The sequence below is a fragment of the Anopheles arabiensis genome, chromosome 3 (assembly GCF_016920715.1).
Source record: "Anopheles arabiensis isolate DONGOLA chromosome 3, AaraD3, whole genome shotgun sequence".
Classification (NCBI taxonomy): domain Eukaryota; kingdom Metazoa; phylum Arthropoda; class Insecta; order Diptera; family Culicidae; genus Anopheles; species Anopheles arabiensis.
In genome coordinates this window covers 51,517,720-51,544,701 of record NC_053518.1, presented here as the reverse complement: position 1 = coordinate 51,544,701, position 26,982 = coordinate 51,517,720, and the positions used below count along the sequence as shown (strand labels likewise).

Here is a 26,982-nt window from a genome sequence, read left to right as displayed (position 1 = left end):
GATCGGAGCTGTCGCCGATAGTCACCTGGAATACATAAAGGACAAGAGGAGTCCGAAGGAAATTTGGGATGGACTGAATGAAGTTTTCGAATGGAAGAGCTTGACCAACCGGTTCATGCTTAAGCGAAAACTTCTGGAGATGAAGCATGACGAATCTTCAAGTCTGGAATCTCACTTTGTTTCGATAAACTGATTCGAGAGCTCAAGTCGACCGGTGCGAAAATGGACGAGGATGACATTTAGTGTTGGGTAAAGTGCTACTGTGCGCACTGTGCGCACAGCACATCATACTGTGCGCACAGCACAGCACAGTGCTTGAAGTGCGCATTGTGCTAGCACAGTGCGGAAGTGCTAGCACAGTGCTAGCACAGTGCGGAAGTGCTAGCACAGTGCTAGCACTTTTCGCACAATGCGCACACTTTGCACAGTGCGCTCTCTGAGCACACTTTTCGCACAGTGCGCTCTCTTCACACAGTACGCTCTCTGAACTTACTGCAATGCAACACACACTGCATGCAAACTTACTGAGAGAACGCACCGTGCTGAGAGAACGCACTGTGCTGAGAGAGCACACTGTGCTGAGAGAGCGCACTGTGCGAAGAGTGCGCACTGTGCGAATTGTGCGCATTGTGCGAAAAGTGCTAGCACTGTGCTAGCACTTCCGCACTGTGCTCAGAGAGCGCACTGTGCGAAAGTGCTAGCACTGTGCTAGCACAACCGCACTGTGCTTAGAGAGCGCACTGTGCGAAAGTGCTAGCACTGTGCTAGCACAACCGCACTGTGCTCAGAGAGCGCACTGTGCGAAAGTGCTAGCACTGTGCTAGCACAACCGCACTGTGCTCAGAGAGCGCACTGTGCGAAAGTGCTAGCACTGTGCTAGCACTGTGCGAAAGTGCGCACTGTGCGCACAGTGCGCACAGCACACTTAGGGCAAAGTGCGTGTGCGCACAGCACACTGAATTGTGCTACTTTACCCAACACTAATGACATTGTGTGTCACCTAATGCTGACCATGCCGGTTTCATACGAGTCTGTGAACACAGCGATGGAAGCAGTATCAGAGAAACTGACCCTGGAATTTGTGAAAAGCAAGTATTTGGATGTCGAATCGAAACGGAGAGGAAAAAGTTCGAGCATTCAAAATTCAGAATAAGTTGCTTTTGCTGGAAAGACCAGAGGAAAATTTCGTCTGAAGTGCTTCAGCTATGGTGGATTCGGGCACAAGAGAACTGATTGTCCGAAAAACGAACATCGTGAAGAGCATGCAGAAAATTTTGAAAAAAGAAAACCTATGAAGGCCAATGCTGCTACGACATCTGTATTAGTGATGGGATCAGAGTCGACGTTGAATGAAAAATTGCAACGGTGGTATCTGGATAGTGGAGCTTCAGATCATATAATGAATCGAAAAGAACTATTCAAAAACCTGGAAATGCTAGATGAGCACGTCTGCATATCAACTGCGAAGAAAGACGTCAACCTGGTTGCTAAACAACGCGGCGAGATCAACGTTTACACGTTTGTTGATGGTAAAAAAATTGAAATCCGCATGGAAAACGTTCTTTTTGTTCCAGAGCTGACGCTGAATCTGATGTCTTTACGTCGGCTGGAAAATTCGGAAAAGAAGGTGGTTTTCCATAAAGGCAAAGTAACCGTTGAAGATGCTGATCAAGGTGTCGTTGCTACCGGTAAGAAGGTTGGTGTGCTGTACGCGATGGACTTTCATTACCTAGCAACACCAAATGCTGCTATGGTAACGGGAAAGGTTTCCATGGAGTTGCAGCTGTGGCATCAACGTTTCGGACACATTGGGAATAGAAATCTGATGAAATTAATCGACAAGAAAATGGTAGATGGATTGGATCTAGAAGGCAGCGAAAATTATGAAAGCTCGAAATCAGTGATATGTGAACCATGCTTGGCTGGAAAACAAACTCGAGAACCGTTAGTAAGTCGTGAAGGAAAGCGGACTACACGTCCGTTAGAGTTAGTGCATAGCGACGTCTGTGGTCCCATCTCACCTTCGACGTGGGACGGTATGCGGTATTTCATCACTTTCACGAACGACTTCAGTCATCAAACAGTTGTTTATCTGATGAAGTCGAAGGATGAAACTGTCGATTATTTGGAGACGTACGAAGCTATGGCTACTGCACATTTCCAAACCAAGATGTGTCGTTTTCGCTGTGATAATGGAGGCGAGTATAGCTGCAAGAAAATGAAATCTTTCTGTCGGCAACGTAGCATCAGGCTCGAGATGACGGTTTCGTATACACCGGAGCAAAATGGATTGAGTGAACGGGTGAATAGAACCATTGTCGAAAAAGTACGTGCAATGTTGGCTGGATGTAACGTATCGGAAAATTTGTGGGGTGAAGCGGTATATGCGGCAGTGTATCTAATCAACCGCAGCCCGACTGTTGCCCTGGATGGAAATCGCACACCTTTTGAAGTCTGGAATGCAAGGAAGCCAAATGTAAGTAACCTTCGCATTTTTGGTTCAGAATGTTTCGTTCATATCCCCAAGCAAAAACGCAAGAAGCTGGATGTGAAATCCGAGAAGGCGATTTTTGTTGGCTACGCTCCAAATGGGTATCGCGTTTGGAACGGAAAGAAGGTGTTCGTTGCAAGAGATATTGTTTTCAACGAATGCATAAACAGAGACGTTTCATCTAATAACATGAAAATTTAAAAAGATGAACAAGTTGTACTTTATGAACGAGTCCAACCACCAGAATTAGTTCAGGCAGTTAACTGTAACAACGGTGTACAATCAGAACACAACGATGTATTATCAGAACACAACGATGATGTGGAAGCTACTTCGGATGAAGATTTGGATAGTACGTTGGTTGACGAAACTGCTGAAGGTATTTGCGAAGAAAACGGTGTACGTCGAAGTGCTAGAAATCGTGTACCTCCTGACTGGCACGAGGACTACAATATTTCAGCGTTTGCGTTGAGTGCTGAAGAGTATGTAGACAGCATTCCAAGTGATATAGACGAATTGAAAAAGCGAGATGATTGGTCACTTTGGGAGAAAGCAATCGAGGCCGAATTGGAATCGCTGAATCAAACGTGGACCCTTACAGAACTGCCTGCTGGTCGACGCCTTGTCGCAACAAATGGGTGTTCACTATCAAGCGTGATGGTGAAGGAAAAATTGACCGGTACAAAGCTCGACTTGTTGCAAAGGGGTTGCAGATGCAGATGCAGATGAAAGGATTAGATTATTCGGAAACATATTCTCCTGTGGCGAAGATGACGGCCTTGAGAAGATTGTTGGCCCTGGCAAATCAGCGAGATCTACATGTTCATCAAATGGATGTGAAGACTGCGTTCCTGAATGGCGGCCTGACCGAAGAAATTTATATGAGGCAACCGTCTGGTTTTGAGGCGGGAAATGGACTGGTCTGCAAACTTAAAAAAAAGCCGTTTATGGATAGAAACAGGCGTTTCGGAGCTGGAATTTGCGATTCCATACGTTCATCACTAGCATTAGTTTTGAACGAAGTGGAAAGAGACCTGGTCAAAAGGAGAGAGACCTTATTCAACAGAAACAGATCAAACTTCAATATCAGCCAACTGAAGAACAAATAGCTGACATGATGACGAAAGGTCTTCCTGCACCAAGATTTGGAAAACTACGAACGATGCTAGGATTGATCAATTGAGGCGGGATGTTGAAGTTTACAATTGATTTAAGTATACTATGAGATACTGGTGTACAATTGATCATAGTACTCTATGAAATAGTGTTAACAGAATGTAGTTAATACAATGTTCATTCCTCTTTCAACCATCAACCAGTAAAGGTGTTTTAGCTCTGTTAATAGATACCCACGTATCTGACCACACGACCATTCATATAGATTTTTGCTCTGAAAGTTAGAAGGCTATATAGGTCATGATAAAATGAAACTTGTCGAAACACATTGCAAGAAAAGGATAGCAGTATAATGATGAGTTGTAATACGCCATCTATTGATCAAACCAATGAAGCTGTGGAGCTTTCATTTTTTTCTATGGATATTCAATTTTCCAGTCGTTTAAGCTTAATCTGTGGCGCTTGGGTAGTGCTATTTTCGAACATCATGAATAGCTGTTAAACCTACTTAAACCAGTGGCGCTTGGGTAGTGCTATTTTCGAACTTCATGAATAGCTGTTAAACCTACTTAAACCAGTTAGTTGATGATGAAAATTATATTTTAATATTGATTAATCGAATGAATCATAGTAAATTGTTGGAAATACCAGTGAATTTTATAACTTTTAAATGAATTTGACATTTAATGGACTATTATCCGTGGATATCGATTAACCGGCAACCGTTCGGTTCCGAGCTGCCCGTATAATCGACGTTCTACTGTAAATCAAGGTGGATTTAAAAATATCAGGGTGTGGACTCTAGTGCATTTTGACAATTTGTCACTTGACGTGGACGTGGTTGAAGGTCCCCAGGATTCAAACTTTGTTTACATTTATTAAATTTGTTCATATAATTTATCTACCCCATTTTTTCGATTAAATATTCTTTAAAAATATATTTTGGACTTTGCGAGTTCTTATTTAACATTCTGCTTCTTCTTCTTTGGCTCAACAACCGTTGTCGGTCAAGGCCTGTCTTTACCACTTGTGGGCTTGGCTTTCAGTGACTAATTGATTTCCCCTCATAGCAGGATAGTCAGTCCTACGTATGGCGGCACGGTCCATTTGGGGATTGAACCCATGACGGGCATGTTGTTAAGTCGTACGAGTTGACTTTATCATTAAAACGTACATTAAAGTGTGTTATTTTGTGTTATTCCGTGAATTAATTCCATAATTCATTGTGTTTTCGACATTTTTGAATATAAAAACTAAGAAATCTTTTTTTGTTTCAATTTTCACATTAATTCCTCATTATCTACAAGCCGTATGGACAATTTACGTCAGAAAAGAACACTTACTCACATGATTTTAAATTTCGTGCATAAACAAATCATCAAATCTTTTGTTAATATATCTCATTTTTTTCGATAAAATCAATAGACACACAAAAATGCACGTATTAACAAAGAAATCTGTTTTATTTGTCAAGCTTTGTGTGCAAGACCCTTATCCACCACCTGATATTTTTAATCCACCTTGCTGTAAATAAATAAATCCTGAGGACCTGGCGTCAAGTGACGTGTTGTCAGAATGCTCTAGATTCCAGCACCTGATATTTTTAATCCACTTTGCGGCTGAGTATTTTCCTCCGTCTAATAAGACCTTTATATGCGGATTCGGAGATACGCCATTTTCTAAATTTAATAATTCCTTGGGCAAATTGTACTGATATGACACATCAATTGTAAAATGCCAAATAATTTTTCTTTTGATTGAATGTAAAAAATCATTTCAAAAGGATTAAATTGGTTAAATTCAGTCAGAAACACATAAAAATATTAATCAGGTGGCTAAGACCCCCTCTCTACTTGTAAATTATACGAAAATTAGTGATATTTTGGCTGGAAATCACAAGATTCGACTTACGCGTAAATTCGAGATACGCGGTATTTTGCGGCCGTTTTCGGTCCCCGTTAACAGTTTTTCTCGGGGACCTCCCGTATTACTTTATTTTTATTCCCGTATTATATCTTCTTATCTTCGCAGGGTATGCAATACCCTTCAATAGAATTCTCCGATGAGAGTGAGCCTTTGTAGAAAGGGTTGTGAACGACACGTGAGCAATCCGTTAAGTATTTTCTCTTTGTTATAAGATGGTGAAGACATCCCCGAAATGTTAAAATTTCCACTTTCATCATTCAATAAGCGATTATTCACTACTTGTTGATAGAAATTTTCAAGGTCGAATACAGATCGTTTTTGGGCAAGGTTGGCAGTGGTATGAAACATGCTTTGTACAAGTTTAAGCATCGTTGCCATCGGTGTGTCCTCCTCGTTTCCATTCTTGTCTTTAGTTGAAGCGGAGTATCTTGTGGTACTATAAGATTGTACTGTTACAGGTGTAAATTCTTCCTCCGATTTTTTCATCAACAATATTTCCGACACTTTTTTTGTACTGCTGCTCTTCGCTTTATTCGAAGAGGCAGCGTTCGTTGTAGCTTTATCCACAGGCAAAAGCGAAAAAGCGGTTGCATGATTGATTTCGTCTTTGAATGACTGTGAAAATTGTTCTTTGATTGACTTCATATGATTCGTTTTTGATATAGAATCGCTTGAGTACATATTTTTTGTTTTAATTCCTCTCGAAACGCTCTCAGTTTCCTCTATTTCTCGATTTATCGTGTTGATAGGTAATTTTGTGGTAGCCATCTTTTCTCCCCCTTTTAATTCAACCTTAACAACAGTCATTTTTGGTGGCTCTTTAGGTTCTGTAATCATCCATTCATTTTTTTTATCTTGTCTATTCTTTGTGTTGGGCAAGTATTGTTGACCTTTTGCAAAAAGCAGTTTGCCTCTACGTTCTTTTTTATTCATTTGATTTTCGACAAGCGCGTTAGCAAAAATATTGATATGTCTTGCTTCACAACAGCGAAGGGCAGTAGGATCCATTGGATGGGCTTCCGTGTTGAAAATGTATCCCCCGGCACCTACCACACATTTGTGTTCCTTTGTGACGCCATCGTTCAATATTGTTTTTACGACATTACCAATGCTTCCATCATTATGCAAAACATTATTCGGATCGAATAGTAGGTAAAGATATTTTGTGGTTTCTGCTAAAAAGAACGATTCCATTCGATCCTCCTGTTGATGGGTCAGAACGTTCCGTATAGTCGCATAGCCGCAAGGCGTCTTCGCACTATGCTCTATACTTTCCAGTATATTTTCACCTACCTGTAGTAAAAATGGATCGCTTGTTGCGCGATAAAGATACATAACAGATTCGATTAACTCTGGTCGCAAAGGATAATTTTCCCGATTTGCACCTGCTTCTCCTGTAGGAATATTATAAAACTCTGGAAGAAACCCATACTGCCGCCACACAGTTTGGTAGTTGTGTAGTACCTTTAGGGCTTCCTTAGTATTGCCATACAAAGTCAATAAGCCTGGCCAGTATGCCTCTAGCGATTGAAACACAGGTAAGGTGAGCTGACCTTTGCTCATACTCACCCAAACATACCAATCCTCTCGTTTAAGGTAACGATCAATCGATGCCTTACTTTCGAAAAAAGTCGCCATCAAAGCAGGGTTTTCCAATAAAATTGAGCCCTTGACCAAATATTCGAAATAAGAGTCCACTCCAGCTCCAATACCTGCATCCTGTGCTATCCACCGACCTGTTTGTACATCGATATGATTTCCATATAGTCCTATCGGTGATCGGTGTTTGTACAATGCAGACAAAGCATTCATAGCCACGTCTTCATAGACAGGATTCCCCGTAAGTCTGCTGAGGGTTCCAAATTCCAGTATAAATGTTCCGATGCCGGCTGTGCATGTAACGGTTGTTTCTCCATACGGTACACCGTGTCGTAGATTTACTGTCCCATACGGCATACCAGTAGCGGTATCAAATGCAGGAAGCAAACGTTGTGCAACTTCCTCAGCGATGTCTAGGAGAGGTCCTTGGCAAGGCCATCCAGGTTCTACGAGCCCCATTGATTTTAAATCGGCGTGATTAGAAAGCAGGTGGGCAGAAAGCAGACCCCCAATAATACGAATATTGGTCTCGAATACCGAAACGTTAATATCTGCATCAAATGATCGACCTTGCAGCATCTGTACCACGCGTCCAAACTCTGTGTAATTACCCATGACTGCTAATGTATCCAGAGCATCGATCAATGTCAATGAATAACTACCCCAAGTGTCGATACCATCGCATGATAATGGACGCAATTCGTCGTACGGGGCAGCGTATTGTAGATAGCCGTCGTAGGCATGCTGAAACATTTGGCGAACTTTTTCTCTGCAAAAGGATACAATGATTTCGAGTATTTTTTTCCAGTTAATTATCCACTTTTTTAAACAAGAAAATCTTACCGCATGCGGTACATATCCGATGATGAAAACTTTCGTAATCCATGTGCTTCGGAGACTAATCGGAAAATCAACCCAGTTGTACAACACCACACCAAAACCACCAGTGCCCGCGGAGGACGCTTAGAACAAATTATTTTTCGAGTAAAATGTTTTTCTTTTGGTAGTTGCATTTCATTCAATAACGAGGAAGAATCAATTCACAAGAAACTATAAATAATGTAAAAAATCGAGATCAACCAATGTACAAATGTACCTATTTGTTTACATTAATCAGGGCCCTTTGACAGCCTGGTTATAAGGACGCCACACGAGGCGTACACTCAAAAAGTTTACGCTTGATTTGTATGGGAGAGCGTAAACTTACTGTCAAAAGATTAAAGGGTTGGAAGGTGTTTTACCGTCCAAATAGACATACAGCGACAACGTCGCGCGCGACGACTTCGTGCGCGGCAAAAAGTAGCTCAATTTTACAAACAGAGCTACTCGTCTCGCGCGACATTTTTGCTTCATCCTAAACAATCGAATTATCTACTTTGTTTTCAAGCCAGATTAATGCCAAACGCAAAAAAATAAATTTGAACACATTTTAACTTATTTTTGTGTGTTTTCAAATAAAAAACAAGTTGTTTGCCTTAGTCAATTGAGATACTTTGATATACACGGAATCAAAGTGGGTAGAAAGGAGGTGTCGTCATGTAGAACAATTGGGCATCGCGGCTTTAGAAAAAAGCGCAAAACCAGGATCGATGGCAGTTGTCAAATGCGACGAATGTTGCTGGTATTTGGATATGATATATGAATTGTTTTCGTTTAATAAACATTTTTTTAGCATTAAAAATTCGTATTTTGCATCCACACTCCATAAATCGACATTTTACACGTTATAATGCAGCTGCTTGCACGGAATCAAGGTGGAATATAGAGGAGGTGTCTTCTTAGCGTTTGGCATGTTGCCATTTTGAGATTCGGTTTGACAACAGCCGTCGATATTTGTTTACAGGCAGCAGCTACATTATAACGTGTAAAATGTCGATTTATGTGTGGATGCAAAATACGAATTTTTAAAGCTAAAAAAATATGTATTAAACGAAAACAATTCATATATCATATCTAAATACCAGCAACATTCATCGCATTTGACAACTGCCGTCGATCCTGGTTTTGTGCTTTTTTCTAAAGCCGCGATGCCCAATTGTTCTACATGACGACACCTCCTTTCTACCCACTTTGCACGGAATGAAATTTTGAGCAATTGTTCGTCACTTGTGACGTTGCCGCTCTATGTCTATTTGAACGGTTAACGATCAAATAGACATAGAGCGGCAACGTCGCGCGCGGCAAAAAGAAGCTCAATTTTACAAACAGAGCTACTCGTCGCGCGCGACAATTTTGCTTCATCCTAAATAATCGAATTATCTAGTTTTTTTACAAGCCAGATTAGTGCCAAACGCAAAAAATAGATTTGAACACATTTTAACCTATTTTTGTCTGTTTTCAAATAAAAAACAAGTTGGTTGACTGAGTAGAATGAGCTACTTTGATCTACACCTAGTGAAATTTAGAGCTATTTTTCGTCGCGCGCGACGTTGCCGCTCTATGTCTATTTGATCGGTAACCGTTCAGTTAGACGTACAGCGACAACGCCGCGCGCGACGAAAAATAGCTCAAAATGTCACTCTGTGTAGATCAAAGTAGCTCATTTGACTCAGTCAACCAACTTGTTTTATATTTGAAAACACACAAAAATAGGTTAAAATGTGTTCAAATCTAATTTTTTGTGTTTGGAATTAATCTGGCTTGTAAAAAAAACTAGATAATTCGATTATTTAGGATGAAGCAAAATTGTCACGCGCGACGAGTAGCTCTGTTTGTAAAATTGAACTACTTTTTGCCGCGCGCGAAGTTGTCGCGCGCGACGTTGTCGCTGTATGTCTATTTGGACGGTAAGAGCGTATGTCGGGGAATACCTGTATATGTGTCCGCCGATCAGCTGTCGTTGGTATTTTGTTTGTTATTAAGTGCTGATAAGTTCAGCGTGTGATTTTTGTCTTTTTAGTTCGTAGAATATTTCCATTGCTTTGAAGAATGATATAATCGTAAGGCATCAACAAGTGCACGAAAATTAGCAACTTAACACGGTATTTAAGTTCGTCGGCAAATGTTATGCCAAGTTATAACACTGTGGTTGCTTTTCTTAATTGCCGTCGTTGCGTGACTGGTATTTTGCTGATATCAGGGTAGTATAGATAAGGGTAGGATTTCTGTGGTTTGCTGTAGTAGTTGTTTAAAATAATGAGCCTCAACGAGCCCTCTTCGTTTGAATCTGCACGAAATGCTGAAGCAGTGAATAAATCAGCAAGCCAAACATCCTCGGCAACTACAACTCCGAATTCAAGCAACAGCTTAATAGAACCATCAGAAGATTCTTCCTTGAACAACGCCTCAGGTTTATTTTACGGAGGAGAGTGTGTCACACTTACAACTGAAACGGTAAGCAATATGCGAATCGAAATTTACTGTCATAATTTATTATCGTTATGTATCCTCAATTTTAACAATAATAAAATGTTTGGCAAGAAACAATATTAAATAAACTAACATTTTAGAGGGCGTCCGGAACCCATGCGGAAATTTTAGGATGATAATTCTCATGCTTTCATAGTTTCACAAGCACAGGGTGGCCTCTCAACCGGGAAAACCGGGAATTAGCCGGGAATTTTATTTTTCCTGGAAAAACCGGGAAAACCCGGGAAATTCTCCAAAAAAACCGGGAAATTATCACAAACTTTGGCTATCACCGTTAACCAACGTACTAAGTGCGTTTTCAATTACAGTGAAGCGCCGTTTATCCGGGCTTTTCGGGACTTGACCTCGACCGGATAAGCGAATAACACGGATAATGAGTCAAATAATTTATTTAATCACCAATTTCTGATTAGTTCTTTAAAGAATTCCTATTTTTTGATAAAAATAACCCAGTTTTTATTTACTTCATGTTTCTTCCATGATAATATTTGTAATTTGCCATGAATTATAGTGTTTTTTGTTATGATAATGTGCTCTTATAACCACTTTTTTAAATATCCTCCTCATAACGCAATGTCACCTTTGTATTGAACTGTAATTTCTCAACAGCACGGATAAACGGAAAGCCGGATAAAAGGTACCCGGATAAACGGCGCTCCACTGTAATGGGATGTTTTGTATATTGTTCCCAACTTAGGCAGCGGTCAGAACCTAGCCGCATGCGATTTTGCCGCAAGCTTTTGTATGGGATTTAACGGCAATGACAGCACTTGCGAATCTGCCGCATGTGGCGATGCGGCAAAATCAAAATCATTTGATATTGCCGCATCGTTGCATGCGATTTTGTTTCAGATGTCAAATGTCTAAAATCATATAAAATAATGATTATCTTTATAAAGAAACAACAAAATATCATAATAATACCTTGAAAAGCTAGAAAATTGAGAAAACTCTTTTCTTGCCTCATGCGGCAAAATCGCATGCGGTGAGGTTCTAACCGTTACCTTACCACAGGCCAGCAACATCACACTAATGTGTAAGGACAACATTTTCCGTTTCTCACATATGGTACTCAATAGATGTACTATACTTCTCGTTCGCACTGGTGCAATACTTACATTCACCGATATCGGTTCTTGCATATTTCGGGTATGGTGTGCCTATTTGATCTACCTTGCACTCGTCTTTTGTTATTCATCTCTCGTGAAGTTGCGGTCATGTCGAATTTAACGGTGGATTTAGTGGGTGATCCCAATTTTTGAACATAACTGATAATTTTTGTCCTTTTTAGCAATTTTAAGGTTACCCAATCACACATCGCCTGTACATTGGCATTTTGCATTTTGGTTCCGGGCCTGTAGCTTCATTCCGCCCGGGTGACTGGGTTCCCACACTGGCTGGCACTGATGATTGAGGTGGCGTCGCTTCTGCAGTTCGATCGTTACTACTTTGTTTTATTATCACATAAAGTACACTTCCCGTAAAACATATTCAAGAAAGTGTCCCAAAATTAAGAAAAACCCACTGAAATCTCCTGCATCTATTCGTGAGATGCATCATTAGCGTCGTGCGAGTAACAGCATAATGCATGGCTGCTGTTTAACCGAAAATCCGTTCTTTGCAGATATGTATGCTTTCTCCAGTGGCTGGTTGGTCCATGACTTCCGGTTTACCTTTTTTAAGGTTGTGTGATGACATCTGTTAATCAACAATTGATAGCAGATGAAAAATATCTATGCCACGGGGTCTTTACACGTTATTGTCATGATGCTAAACCACCAAAAGGCAATATTCGTAAAGCTTTTTTTTCATTGTTTCATCAGTATTTTGCTCATATTAAACTTCAGAAAATATACAGAAATTCATATTTAAATAGCTTAAGATCCATAGTAGCCAAATTTGATCCACAAACGAGTGCACGATTGAAATTTGGTTTGTACAAATTTGATAGAAATCATGCCAAAAATGGTTCTCAAATGTGTTGTCACACCTCCAGATTGGATATTATATTGTTGAATAATTCACTAATAACTTTTATCCAGTTTTAATGACAAGTGTCCACCTTTCCCGTAATGCCCGTGTTTACTTACCATCTTCTAGATAACGATTTTTGAAAACCTATGACATACTAATTTGGAATTGAAGTATCGATAAAACCGGCAGGCGAAGCATGGTGTACCGGGAAAACTCCAAAAAAATCCGGGAAAACCGGGAAAAAACCGGGAATTTAAAATCCTGATTCGAGTGGCCACCCTGCAAGCAGTAATAAATGTATGTTTGTTTCTTTTATTTGCCAATTCGCTCTGCAAGCCGAAGGAATTATTTATTCTTCTTCGTCTCTTAAGGGGGTTGTATCGGGGTTCGGCTTCAGAGTCTAGCTTCCTGGGCACTCTAAAACTAGTCCGCAAATGGTGTTGTAGATAAAAGAAGAAACCGCCTATCTTGAATTTCTGCGTAAGTCAAACACACTTAAAATACCGACCGCGGTTAACAGGTTCAGCAGGCTGCCAGGCCCCAGAGCTTGCCACGGAACTTCCTCGTATGCCGGTGGCAGGCCCTGGGACGTGCCTTTGATCATTTGCTAGGGAAACACAAACATTGCGCACGACTGTTCTCTACCCACCCACGGTTGAAAAAAAAACTCATCCTGCACACAACTGTATTGATGAACAGAGTAGTTTTGAAATTATAGCAAAAAAACTCATTTTTTCTACATATATTTCTGGGTCTAAGTCTTCTGGTTGCGTTCAAGATGCCGGCGGAACGGAAAGTGTGTGAAAATCAGCGCCGGGGTGAACGTGTTCAGGGCAGTGGCAACGCTTTTTCGCATGCGATCCAAGTGCCACAAATCCACTAAACGACCACTAAACGGGTTCTAAACGGCTCAAGCTCTCAACCTAAACGGAATATAGAAAGACTTCGTTTAGCCGACGGCAAACGACTCATGCATTCTAAAAATAGCAAAAAGCTGGTGGCGCCATCTGTTTGTGGGATATCAAACCAGTGCACAATGGGCAGTTTAGAACAAATTTCGGGATAAAATTATTTTTGCAGAAATTGTTAGTTTTTATGATATTCAAGGTCAAGTTTTATGATATTAAATTACTTTAAATTAAATTATTATTTTATATGTAGTTCGCATCCATACCACCAAGTGGCGCTACATAAAATAGTGTTTTAAGGGTACTTTGATTAGTTTTATTAATTTTGAATGTGTTTTTCTTTTATTTGTTGTTTGTAAAGTATAAACCATTTTAAAATATACTGTAATGTTCCTGTAATGTGATCGAACGAACGCGGGGGCCGTCGAGTACTATGTTTGCGAGAAGTCAGTTTTTACTGACATGAGACGAGGTGGAGCGAACTGTTCAAAGCGGACTGGTTGTCTGCGTACAAACGGCGCCCACGGGCCTGCCTACGCCCGAATGAATACAGAGCCGATTGCATACGATTCTATCTTTACCACTAACATGAGAGGGACAGCCCAACCAACCAAACCGAACTCTTTCGAAGCAAATCCTTCGTGATGGGCGAGAAAGCATGTCACGCATCTCACGTGTTGCCATACGAACAGCTGCGCGTGTAGATGTGTGAGTGCGCGGAGAAAAATTGATGGATGACGAATGGAGGAAGGGGAGGTCTCGCTCAAAGGCATCAAAGGCTTTTTCACCATCAAGTAATACTAGGCTGGTTGATTTCCTTGTTGATCGATTTTTTAGAAGCTGTTGTTTTAATCTATCTATTTGATGTGTAGTTGACATGGAAGGCCGAAAGCCGAATTGGTATTTAGGGATGATGTTATGTTCATCAGTAAACGAGCGAAGCCGTGATGATACTATTTTTTCGAATATCTTTCCTGTGCAGTTGAGTAAACTGATTGGTCTATAGTTTTCTGATTTTGTTGAATCTTTACCGGGTTTAGATATTGTCATTATTTTCGATTTTTTCCATATTTCTGGGAAATATCCAAGCCTCAGACAGCTATTAAAAATTATTGTCACATAAACAATGGCTTTGTTAGGTAATCTTTTTAATGTACGGTTATTTACATTATCGAGACCGACTGATTTTTTGGTTTTGAGTATTTTAAGTAACCGTTTGATTTCAATGGGTTTTACCAAGCTGTCATGAGTGAGATTATTTATGTTTTGCCTATTTAAAAAAGTTCGATTTACTGATAGCACTTTTCGTTCTATCGGGCTATTCAAGTTGAAAGTAATTTTATGGGCGTTTTCAAATTTCTCTTTTAGTGCTTCGCATTTCTCTTGCGCACTCGTTAGTGTTTTGTTTTCTAACTGTAGTGAAGGGATGGTATATTTTTTGTTTTTTTTTATAATTCTAACAAATTTCCACAACCTATTTTTATCTTTATATCTGTTGATTTCAATTAAATTCATATTCCAATTAGAATTCCGTAGGTTATTAAGTTTAAGTTTAATGAAATTGCACAGGCCATAATAAATTCTTTTAAATTCTCTATTTCTTCTATGTCTTTGCCATTTTTGACGATACATGTTACGAATTTTGATTAATTTTAGAATGTCTTCGGGAATAATCAAGTTGTATTGACCTGGAATAATAGTAGGGACAGCCAAATTGTGTGCTGTAATGAAGGTTAAGTTTAGTTTAGTAATTATATTGTCTATTTGCCTATGAGTAACTCTAGAATTATGATTGATATAAGGCAGATTTAATTTATCATTTATATGATTTTTAAATGTTACCCAATTTGCTGCTGCATAATTATAAACACTGTGTGGTGGCTTAAAGCATGGTGCACTTTTTTTTAATTTTGAAAATTGTTGGTAGGTGATCGTAGGTTAAGTTAGTTAAGGTTTTAGGAGTCGAGATATCATGAGATTATTAGAGAGAATCAAATCCAAAGTAGACGGTAGTCGTTTCGAATCGGAAGGATAGAACGTTGGTGAGTCAGGGTAATGCACGGAAAAGGAACATTTTTGCATCAGATCAAAAAGGATTTTTCCTGAAGAGTTTGTTTTGCAGCAATTCCAAAATCTGTGATGGGCGTTAAAGTCTCCACATATAACATAACTGCTTTGATATCGAGTCATGACGGCAATGTCATTGCTGAAATCTTTGTAGTTTTTGTTTGAACCAGGATGGTATGCATCCGTTAGCCTAATGTTGTTACCATCCTCAGTTTTTACTGCGATTTGCACTGCTTCCATTACTCTAAGCACAGGCGTGTTTACTCTATGGTGAGCGATATCTTTTCTAACTAAAATTGCAACCCCTCCTTTTGCACTTGTAGTTCTATCAGCTCTATGTATAGCATAATTATTGACACAAAAATTAATCTCTGGTTTTGAGAATTTTTCTGTAACGGTCATGATGTGAATGTTGTTCAACTTCAAAAAATTGGCTAGCTCTGTTTTTTTTTTATTAAGAATGCTATTTGCATTCCAGTTTACGACTCTAATCTTCTCACTTGAATCAATCATCGGGAGAAACAAAATTTGCTGACTACTTCGAAGATCGCTGTGATAACGTCTTGTTTTGATTTACATTTTTGTAATCGGTTAAACACTTCTCCCACAATTGGGGCTATTTCGTTCGGTGCAAATAGGTCATTGCTACTTGCTGTATTTCCATTGTACCCATTAAACGGTGTTTGTGTGGGACGGTTTGGTGCGGTCTTGTAACCCGCTACATTATTGGTTTGTTGCAAAACTAGATGTGTGATTCCCATCATAATTGGCAGTGCCAGTATTGGCAATTTTGATATTTTTCTTAGTTTAACTCTAAGTATTAAAACCAATGTTTTGGAATTGCGCTATTACAAAGTTGATGTTTTGAATTTCATCCCGGCAAATGCCCATTGTGCAGTGGGAGCTTCATCGCTTTTTGAGCTTTCTCATTCCCTCTGTACTTTTGTATGGTTTTGCATTGAAGTTATGCATTGCTAGAACTAGAACGGCGATACGATTGTTTAAATACAAAACTCCAATGGGAACCACCAGCACTGAAGCATGTGAGATTAGAGTAATGGTCGTTGGTGTTGATACTCACGTATCTGACCACACGACCATTCATAAAGATTTTTGCTCGGAAAGTTAGAAGGCTATATATGTCATGATTAGATGAAATTTGTAGAAACAACATTGCAAGAAAAGGACAGCAATATAGTGATAAGTTGTAATACGCCATGTATTGAGCAAATCAATGAAGCTATGGAGCTTTCGGTTTTTTTTTCTATGGATATTCGATTTTACAGTCGTTGAAGCTTAATCTGAGGCGCTTGGGGATTTTATCGGAAGGCTTGTCAAATTTTTATATGGGATTTAACAGATAACGCCGGACGACGAAATCGCACCTCCGACCAAGGCTTATGTAAGAACCAAGGACTGTATAGGAACGAGGTACAGTATTAGACAAAATCGGTTTGGCCATCTAGGATGTTTTATTAGATGGAGAAAAATACTGTCATTTCTCAATTGGCATTTATCTGTCAAACTAAGACTTTGGCTCAAGATGGATTCACCGTAGAGTTGGCAACCAAATTTACACACGTAAGTTGGCAACCGGCATACCCGGGTATTCCACCCGTTTTGATGCAAAAAATAAGGATTTTCATAGGTAAACAATGTATACAATTCAATAACAATTCTATACAAATACAATATTAATTCTATATTTTAATGCTGTAAGCAAGTAATGCCGACCATATATTCTCTTCTATTTCATTTATTCGTTAAGTTTTTTCATTTTATTATGAAAATAACAGTGAAATTGAAATTTGGAATCGCTTGAATTTGACTCGAAAATAAGCACGATACGAAAAGAAGAAGAAGAGAAACGTCATTCTCCATACAAAATGTATCTAATACCCGGGTATGCTGGTTGCCAACTTACGTGGTAAAGTTAAAAAACATTCTAAATAAAATACTTACAGGCTGTTTAAAATTACAACTTACGCACCAAAAAATCATAAATTTAAAGTTGGGAGGCTACGGAAAATTTCAGGTCAATAAAAGCAATGAATCAAAAGTTATTGCAGTTCGAAGTTGAAAAAAATACCCGGGTATCCGGTTGAAAACTTAAAGGTTAAAAATATCAGGTGGTGGATAAGGGCCTTTGAGGGGTCGCCATAGTTGAGGGACTTTACGTCATTTTAAAACCGTTAACCATTGGTTTCCGCTCACAAAGCTTAGCAAATAGAACAGACTTCTTTGTTATTACGTGCATTTTTGTGTGTCTACTGATTTTATCGAAAAAATTAGATATATTAACAAAAGATTTGATGATTTGTTTATGCACGAAATTTAAAATCATGTGAGTAAGAGTTCTAATCTCACGTAAATTGTCCATGCGGCTCGTAGATAATGAGGAATTAATGTGAAAATTGAAAAAAATATGATTTCTTAGTTTTTATCATTAAAAATGTTGAAAATATAATGAATTATAGAATAAATTCACGGAATAACACAAAATAACACACTTTAATCTATGATTTAATAAGAACTCGCAAAGTCCAAAATATATTTTTAAAGAATATTTCATCGAAAAAATGGGGTAGATAAATTATATGAACAAATTTAATTAATGTACACAAAGTTTGAATCCTGGGGACCTTACATCAAGTGACGAATTGTCAAAATGCACTAGATTCCACCACCTGATATTTTTAAATTCACCTTGCTTTGGCTCAAAAATGCCTCTCGTACGTGTAATACGATTTGTACTTGATTTGTATAGGAGAGTGTAAACTTCCTGTCAAAAGATAAAAGAACAGCTGAAATCCACACTCTTAAAAATTTTTGCCGAATCTCGGTTAATTTTTGCCGAGATCTGCACAACTGAGATCTCGGCAAAGATCTCGGTTAAATTTCTGTTGCCGACATCTCGGTTAATGTCATTTTGTTTTGACGTTTACGTTTAACCGAGATTTTCGGTTAGAGCAAATCGAGATTTCGGCTAAATATAAAAACATTTTATTTTTATTTTAGTGATTTTATTTGCGTATCAATCAAATGGGTTTTTTGATGTGATGGAAAGCGTTGGGACAGGCGCCGATTCAACCGCCGGATGGGGTACAGCGTTTGGATGTGGTACCGGTACAGGAAAATGAGCCAGACAAGGAGCGGGCACTGGTACAGGCACGGTTCTGTAAAGCGGGCAGAGTGAAACAAGTCTGAGTGAACCCTTTTTAGATTTCATGTGATCGAGTGTTGATACTTACCTCGTGTAGGTGACCGGAAATGAATCCTGGAAGTTTGAACGGTCTGGCAAAGGTTGAACCAACCGGATTAGCTTCCACATCTGATCCTTGAATAGGGACTGCTCCGAGCGACGCTCTGAAGAGCACCGGTTGCGTGCGCTGATGGAGTTTCCTAGCCCCAACCCCGCTCCATACCTGTGCACGATCGCACGCTACTGATTCTCGTTTTTTTACGCTGAGAGACTCATTTTCACTTTTTTTTACATTTTTTATTTTACTTCACAACATCACTCCGAAAGGTTTTCGTTTCATTAGCACGAGATTAACAGAATGGCGAATGACAGATAGAATACCGAGCCTCGGCCAATCCAAGTAGTAAAGCTGAAATCTCGGTTATTTTGACGGATTATCTCAGTGACAGCAGTGTTAACGTATGTGCTCGACATGTTGTGTTGCCGAGTTTCGGTTCAAATATTTATTTAACTGATATTTCAGTTTTAAATGGTACTGATTTTCGGCTACTGGGATTTTTCAACTGACATAACAGCAAGAATCGAAAGAGCCGACGGATTTAGGCAGTTTTTTTAACCGAGGTCGTGAAATTTTTTTAGTGTGCAGTTTACGCCAAAGTTTACGCTTCGTGTGAGACCGTTTCTACATACACCGTGAGATTCTTCTTCTTTTTTTTTGCTCAACAACCGTTGTCGGTCAAGGCCTGCCTGTACCACTTATGGGGTTGGCTTTCAATGACTTTTGGATTACCCCCCATAGCAGGATAGTCGTACGTCCTAGTTAGTCCTGCGTATGTCGGCACGGTCTATTTGGGGCTTCTACATAAAACCCAGACTGCAGGTGAGAGATGACTGTGAGAGAATTGACAACCAGTTTCTCACGCCGGTGTGTGTAGACTCAAGTGACATTTCCTCAAAATTTTTTTTGGATATCTGCTCCATTCATTCTAACAGTGGTTGATCATCTCTTTTTCACACAGTGAGTTTGATACGAAGTAACACAAATATACACGAACATTTAAACACTACAAATATTACACACAGTTTCAATATTCCGAAAATATAAAATATACAGAAAATAAGGTGTTAAGAAAAAAACAACTTAGTGGCGAAGATGGGGAGGACCCCCGGGGGGAGTAGGATTTTCGGATCCTACTATGGAATCCTTGGTGAGGATTCCGGTAAAACAAAAAAAACGGAAAAAAAATAACAGAGGTGAGTGAATTATTATAAATGATTCATATGAACCGGAAGAAATCTTTTAATCGTGGAAAGTATAACAGAAGGCAAAAGTTTAGCCACATACAACCCTTTTTCTCTTTGCAAAGGCGACAAAAATGCCATTGGAAATGCGCCATTGCAAACTACATTACTTAGAGATGGGAAGATTCTCATCAAGGTGAAAAACAGAAAAGATGCAGAAAAATTAATAAAAATAAAACTTAGTTGGGGAAAAACGGAAATACAAGTGAAAGTAGAAGAACACAAAAACCTTAATTCTTGCAAGGGGATAGTGAGATGTGATGCCTTCAAATTTATGACGGAAAATGAATTGAAGGAGGGACTAATCAACGATCATGTGCCAGAGGTATATATTTTCAAAAGGAAAAACTTAAATGGAGAACTTTTTGATACAAGAACAGCCATCATAACATTCGATAAAACTAAACTGCCCAAGGATATAAACATAGGATAATTTAAGGAAAAAGTTTAATTATACATCCCTCTACCAATGAGATGCATGAAATGCATGCGGCTCGGTCACATCAAAGCGAAATGTTTTATGGAAAAAATGTGCCAAGTGCAACGAAAATTTTCAGACATGTAACAATTCCCCGAAATGTGCAGAATGTGGAGGCAACCACTCTACCCTAGACAAAGAGTGCCCGATATTTAAAGAGGAGTATGACATAAAAAGAATACAAACTATAAATAGAATCACACTAAGAGGAGCTCGAAAAATACGCAGAGACGCAGTGCCTGCAATTCCTAGGACATACCTAAAAGAAACCTTCGCGAACACAATAGCTAGAAATAATAAGGAACATACCGACACAACAACTACCAGTCAGAACCAGAAAACGAAGAAGAACAAACAAACCCGCCAAATATTGAATAATTTGAATAGACAAGTTTTTAGGAGGAAAAATGATTTTTTTTTCAATATTATCCAAGTAAACATAAAATCACTGAGAAAAAAAACAAAGAAGAGCTTAAACATCTTACGTAAACACAAGACATTCATGGAATATGCCTACAAGAGACATGGACCAAAAAAAATAAATTAAAATACTAGGGTACAACACCATTAAAGCACCACATAGGTCAGATGGCTATGAGGAAGCTGCATCCTTATAAAAAAAGGAATAAAATACAAAAAAATCAATATCACAAATCAAGTCGAAACAATTCAAACCACAGCAATAGTAACACTCAAAACAAAAATGACTATTATATCAATATACATAGCACCAGAGGTGAGCAATATAGAGATAAAAAATACAATACGCCAAATAATACACAATACCAAAGATAAGAAAAAAGTTTTAATAGTGGGCGACTTCAATGCGTACCACAGATACTGGGGAGATGATAAAACCGATAAAAAAGGGGAAATCATTCTTGAAGAATTTGAAAATTCAGAACTAATTATCCTACATGAATCGTTATCTATCAGTTTTAAACCCTTTGAATGAACAAAGAGATGTGTAAAAGTTCATCGATGCGTGTGAGAGAGTAGGGCTAATGAATAGAAAGAGATGGCATGAGTTTGTGTTCATTATCCCCGAAAAATTTCGCTTGGGTTACTAATTTCCTTAAAAATAGAACAGTAGAGGTAGAAAGTAACACAAATAACAAAATGCTAGTCACTAACGGATTACCCCATGGAGATGTAATGTCCCCTACTCTATTCAATCTATATACCAAAGATATACACAATAAAATAACAAATGAAAACACAAAATTAATACAATATGCAGATGATTTTGTGATAATTTCCAGAAGAAAGAACCAACACGAACTGAAGACCAATCTTCAAACAGTTTTAAACTCATTCATAAACGAAATAGAAGAGCTAAACCTCCCCATAAACACGGATAAAACTAAATATATGATATTTCATAATAAAAACCATAACTTCAACCTCAACATACGACACACACATAGAAATAACAAACACCCCGACAGACAAAGAGAACGAAATTTTCAGGCGAGGGGTAGGTAGAAAACACGCGGTGGGGGTCCGGCCCAAGCACGGTTCCGAAGTCCGTTGTTTTGGGCTGAGAATTAAAATGGCGGATGGAGCGCTACCACGGAGAGAATGCGCTCTCTTGTTTGCCTTTAAAATACACGAGGCGCTCTCGCTGTAAAGAACGCTCGCTCGCGCTGTTTCATCGTATTTTCCTCATACCCCTTCCTTGCCGTTTCTTTCGGCTTGCGCAGCGCTGAACTGGTACCCCCTCCCACTTGATTCCAGCGAATTGCGCTGCGCTGGACTGACACCCCTCCCGCTCGTTTTCTTTTCGTAGCGCGCTGTGCGCTTTCCTTCATTCGGACTTGGTACACCCGAATCAAAACAAAAACTTGAACACATCAAACTTGGTTTATATTTTATCACTTTTATTGCAAATAAAGGGGCTTTTTCACACATAGTTTCACACAATCTTGCCACAAAATCACACAAATTCTTAATATAAAAAAATCGTCGTATTTCAAAGAGCCGTCAAACTGCGTGGATCCCGTTGTTGATGTTCGACACAGCAAAAATAAACATTGAAATAAAGCAGCGCATATCACACATTTAAGATAAATGGTGAAAGAAAAGCGCAGCTTCATTTCAATGTGCACAACACTTCAACACTTAGCGAAACTTCGATCGCCCGGGACTTAGGCTAACACGCGCGCGGCCTTTCACGGCGAACGCTTGAGCTGAACTGACGATTTCGTGTGGTGGCAAGAAGGGGAGCGCACAGAGAACACTCGCTGCACTAGTGCGAGCGAGACACCGACACCAGCAAGCCGCTGCGAGAAAACCAAACTGAGCGCACTGGCTGAAAGTGAACGCACACATTCACACATGTGTGATTGTGTGAGTGCAAAAACTGTGTAGAAACCAAAACACGCTCGCGCCTCCGAGCAATTCCGCGAATTTCCAACCGTCTCCCCATGCTTCTACATGCCCCTCGCCTGAAAGTCGCACACTTTTTCATTCTCATTGCTAGTAGGGACATACAAATACCTCGGCACCATAATAGACAATAAGCTTAAATTTTATAAACACATAGAATACAGCCATAGATAGACTAAATATTTTAAAAATTCTATGCACAAAAAATAACAATCTAGATCCACAAAAAGCACAGTACATAGTAAACAGGTCAACTATTCGAAGCATATTTGAAACGGGCTCATCATACGTAAACAATAGCAACAAAAGCAACAGGAAAAAAATTAACACAATAATTAACCAAGGTATACGCAAAGCTACAGGATGCACTAAAACGACACCCATTAACACCTTGCATGCTATTGCAGCCGAAATCCCATTCCAATTCAGATCTAAATTCATAGCACGTAAAGAGCTAGCAAAAATAATAATATATTCACACATATTAAGAAAACAAATAAATAAGGTAAAAGATAATAGCTACAATAACAACTTAAAATCATACCAAGAAAAAATATATGAAGAAGACTATAACATACTAAAACATTTATCCATAATCCAAAAGAACAACATTGTAACAAAAATAAACATAGACACAACATTTAATAAAGAAATAGGAAACAAAGCAAACAAAAATAAAGAGACGATTAAAACAATAACCTTAGAAAAGATGAAAAACTGCAACAATAATGGACCAACAATTTTTACGGACGGTAGCTTAAAAGGTAATCAGGCGGCAATAGGAATTAACTTAGAAGATAGAAAACATAACATATAAAAAGAATATAAAATTAAAAACATAGGATCAATAGCAACAATAAAACTGATAGCCATCGAAAAAGCTTTGGAGATAGCTAAAAACATGAGATGAAACACATAACACTATATACTGATAGCCTAACCTCATGTAACATCCTAAAACAAGCACAAAACGAACCACAAATAAAAGGAATAATATAAAACATCTTACAAAAATGCACCAGCACTAACACACAAATTGTTTAGATACCATCGCACGTAGGAATAAACGGAAACGAAGTCGCAGACGAATTAGCGAATAAAGGATGCCTAACAAGTTTAGAATTAGACAATAAAATAAGGTTTACTGATGCCAAAGATTTTTACCTTAAGTAAATGGAAAAACATGCTACAAAATGGTACACAAATGAGTCCATTACTAAAGGGAAGAAATTCCTAAATTTCCAAACTGAATTCAAAACTGAAATTTGGCACAAAAATATAAAAATTAGCGGGATACAAATAAAAATAATGAACAGAATTTTATCCGGGCATGATTATTCAGATTATTGGCTAGCTAAAATGAAAATAACCCAAAAAGGCGAATGTAAAACTTGCAGAATATCAAATACAGGATGGCACTTGATTTTTTATGGTCCCAAATATAATAATAGTAATAATAATAACAATAACAATTGAACAAAATTTGAAGATTTCTGAAAAACATGGAGAGAACCCTCGGGAAAAACAATTAAGCAAATTACAAATTTCATAAAACAAAACCACATATAAATATGAAAAAAAGAGAGGAAAAGGAGAAACATCTTTTATCTCTTCCTGCAATGGAAGATCATTTGAAGAAAAAAAAATCACCCTAAAATCAAAAAAACACAAAAAAAAACAATAAAAAAACAATGGCATAGATAACCATAATTAAATAGGGAAATAAATGGAGCAATATAAACAGGAGGAAATTAACTGGAAGGAAACTAACTAATTAAAAGTTGGGAGGCTACGGAAAATTTCAGGTCAATAAAAGCAATGAATCAAAAGTTATTTCAGTTTAAAGTTAAAAAAAAATACCCGGGTATCCGGTTGCCAACTTAAAGGTTAAAGAGAAATAGACTGCAAGGTCTCTCTAACAACCAAGATGGTCAACCTCTGATTATGGTGTCCCACAACAACATAGGAGAACAAACTCCATCACCCAAAGAAGAAGAAGAAGAAAATATCTGCTCGATTAGTACTTGATATGCCTGAAATTGTTAATATGTGTGTGATCAAGTCTGTTGAAAGTGCTAAGATTTGGTGTTTTCTTAAATTAGACTTTCTTTTATCGATGGACGATGCCGTTGAGCTCATTTCACATTCGTAGCTTCGATTTTTGTTAAAAAATAAAAGCTTATTTTGTGTGACATTATTTTATAAAAAAATCAATATTATTTAAGTATAAAACGGCTACATGTAACTGCAACGATAGGAAACATCACTTTCGAGCAAATCTAGAAGAAAACAACGAGAAAGCCGCAACAAAGTTGATTTTGAAGAATTTTTTCTAAATTCCCTTAAAATGGTGCAGTTTAAGGGAAGTTTATGGCACCAGTTAAAGGGACTTTTCTCAAATTCCCGGTTATTCGTGCTCGAAAATGTCAATTGGGGAAGCTCTGAAAGGCGCCGAGAACGATGTGGAAAAAATCTATTTTAATCGCTAAAATGAATCCAAAACTTTGTTTTGCGAATTATGAATGAATGAATAATTATGTGCGTATTGACAGCAAAAAGGCTAACTATAACTGATCGTACACCTTAAACTGAAAATTCATTTTTTTCTCAGCTCCATCGTTCTTTGCATGTCGAGCAAGGTGTGTTTATGCAGAACAAAGTTCATATAGGATACAGGTCGATGCATGCCCGCAAAGTACAGGGTGTGCGGGCTAAATTTGACACCTGGCCTTTGGGTTAATATCTCAGGGTTGAGTTGACGTATCGAAATGATTGATATGTCATTCGATTGCTAAAAGAAGGCGGTGATGTGTTCGCTGAACACCGTAAAAACAATACGGTGGCCAATGGGCAGCCGTACGTTCGGCAGCAGCATTCTGCACCATGCCATACGGCCGTAAAAACACGCCAATGGCTCACTGCCAATTTCGACCGATGCACCAGCACCGACGTTTGGCCACCCAGCTCCCCTGACCTTAATCCTATGGATTACTTTGTGTGGGGCACAGTTGAGCGGGACACCAAAAGGGCGTCCTGCAATACCAAAGCGGAGCTGGTGGCCAGAATAAAGGCCGTGTTTGCGGCCATCCCCAGAGACATGGTTGTCCGGGCTTGCGCGCGGTTCCGGAAGCGGGTGCAGGAGGCCATCGACGCGGAGGGGGAGTATTTCGAATAAAAAATGCGGCAAACATGGTAAGCTAAACTGTGTTGAATTTTTTTTTTAATATTAAACATAAATTTGATAAAAATTCCTTTCCTATTCCCTCAGGAACTGTCAAATTTATCTCGAACACCCTGTAAGTAGAAGATATTTTGGTTTGACAGATGCCTCGTTCAGTTCGTTTATTTACATTTTGTATGGCATCCGATTCATTAATTTTGGAATTTTTACCGTAAAAATTCTAAAAACGATTCCTCGATGATATTTAAAGTGTAATAATTATATATGAGAGCCACACACCCAAAAACGCAGAAATTCATGTGGTATTGTGAAGAAATTGGCGCATCGAAAACAGTTAATTTTCAGTAAAGCCCATGTGCTTTGTGCGATTTTTCGCTGGGAGAACACATTTGAAAATATTCATAATTTTATTAAATGAAGAAAAACGAAAAAAAAAAAATTAAGAAGCTCCAAAATAAGTAAAAATATCCGCCAAATTAACACCTCATTAACTTCGGGCTTGTGTACATGCGTGTAGTAATGGACGAGGCAACTGTCAAATCCATGATCTTTGTATTAGTGCAAAAAAAGACATATGCATTGCTCTGTATAATACAAAGACTTTAATTTAGAAGGTGAATCATTAGCGCGTTTGCCGGGCGCCATCATGGAGAACCCAAGCACCACAGATTAAGCTTAAACGACTGGAAAATCAAATATCTATAGAAAACAAAGAAATCTCCATAGCTTCATTGGCTTGCCCAATAGCTTTTCTTGCAATGTGTTTCGACAAGTTTCATCCAATCATAACCTCCTATATCCTTCTAACTTTCCCATCAAAAATCTATATGAATGGTCGTGTGGTCAGATACAAGGGTATCAACACCAATGATCATTACTCAAATCTCACTTGCTCTTGTACAAATGATTCGCATTGGAGTTTAGTATTTAAATAATCATATCGCTTTTCTAGTTCTAGCGAAGCATATAACTTCAATGCGA

The 26,982-nt window shown here is 38.6% G+C and overlaps 2 protein-coding genes across 3 annotated transcripts in view; one reads left to right on the top strand and one right to left on the bottom strand.

Moving 5' to 3' along the window:
* Nucleotides 1-5,525: 5,525 nt before the first annotated feature.
* Nucleotides 5,526-8,275, bottom strand: LOC120902939 (ER degradation-enhancing alpha-mannosidase-like protein 2). The gene is made up of 2 exons (XM_040312036.1): nt 7,976-8,275; nt 5,526-7,901 (listed from the first exon to the last, which is right to left on the bottom strand). Exons 1-2 carry the CDS (start codon nt 8,143-8,145, stop codon nt 5,654-5,656), a joined length of 2,418 nt encoding a protein of 805 aa, XP_040167970.1. The 5' UTR covers nt 8,146-8,275; the 3' UTR covers nt 5,526-5,653.
* Nucleotides 8,276-9,948: 1,673 nt separating this feature from the next.
* LOC120901741 (protein Malvolio) overlaps nt 9,949-26,982 on the top strand; it is an 80,201-nt gene continuing 63,167 nt past the window's right edge. The window contains exon 1 of one of the 2 annotated variants that reach the window (XM_040309908.1): nt 9,949-10,465. In XM_040309908.1, the coding sequence (XP_040165842.1) occupies nt 10,268-10,465 (198 nt within the window). In that variant the 5' untranslated portion in view covers nt 9,949-10,267. The remainder of the gene's footprint in view (nt 10,466-26,982) is intronic. The other variant, XM_040309909.1, reaches the window with a different exon arrangement.

What these genes read in the sequence shown, in the direction of transcription:
- LOC120902939 (XM_040312036.1), bottom strand. Translation starts at nt 8,145, where the DNA reads ATGCAACTACCAAAAGAAAAACATTTTACTCGAAAAATAATTTGTTCT. An exon ending in TCGGATATGTACCGCATGCG is followed by an intron (nt 7,902 to 7,975) that starts GTAAGATTTTCT and finishes ATCCTTTTGCAG; the next exon opens with AGAAAAAGTTCGCCAAATGT.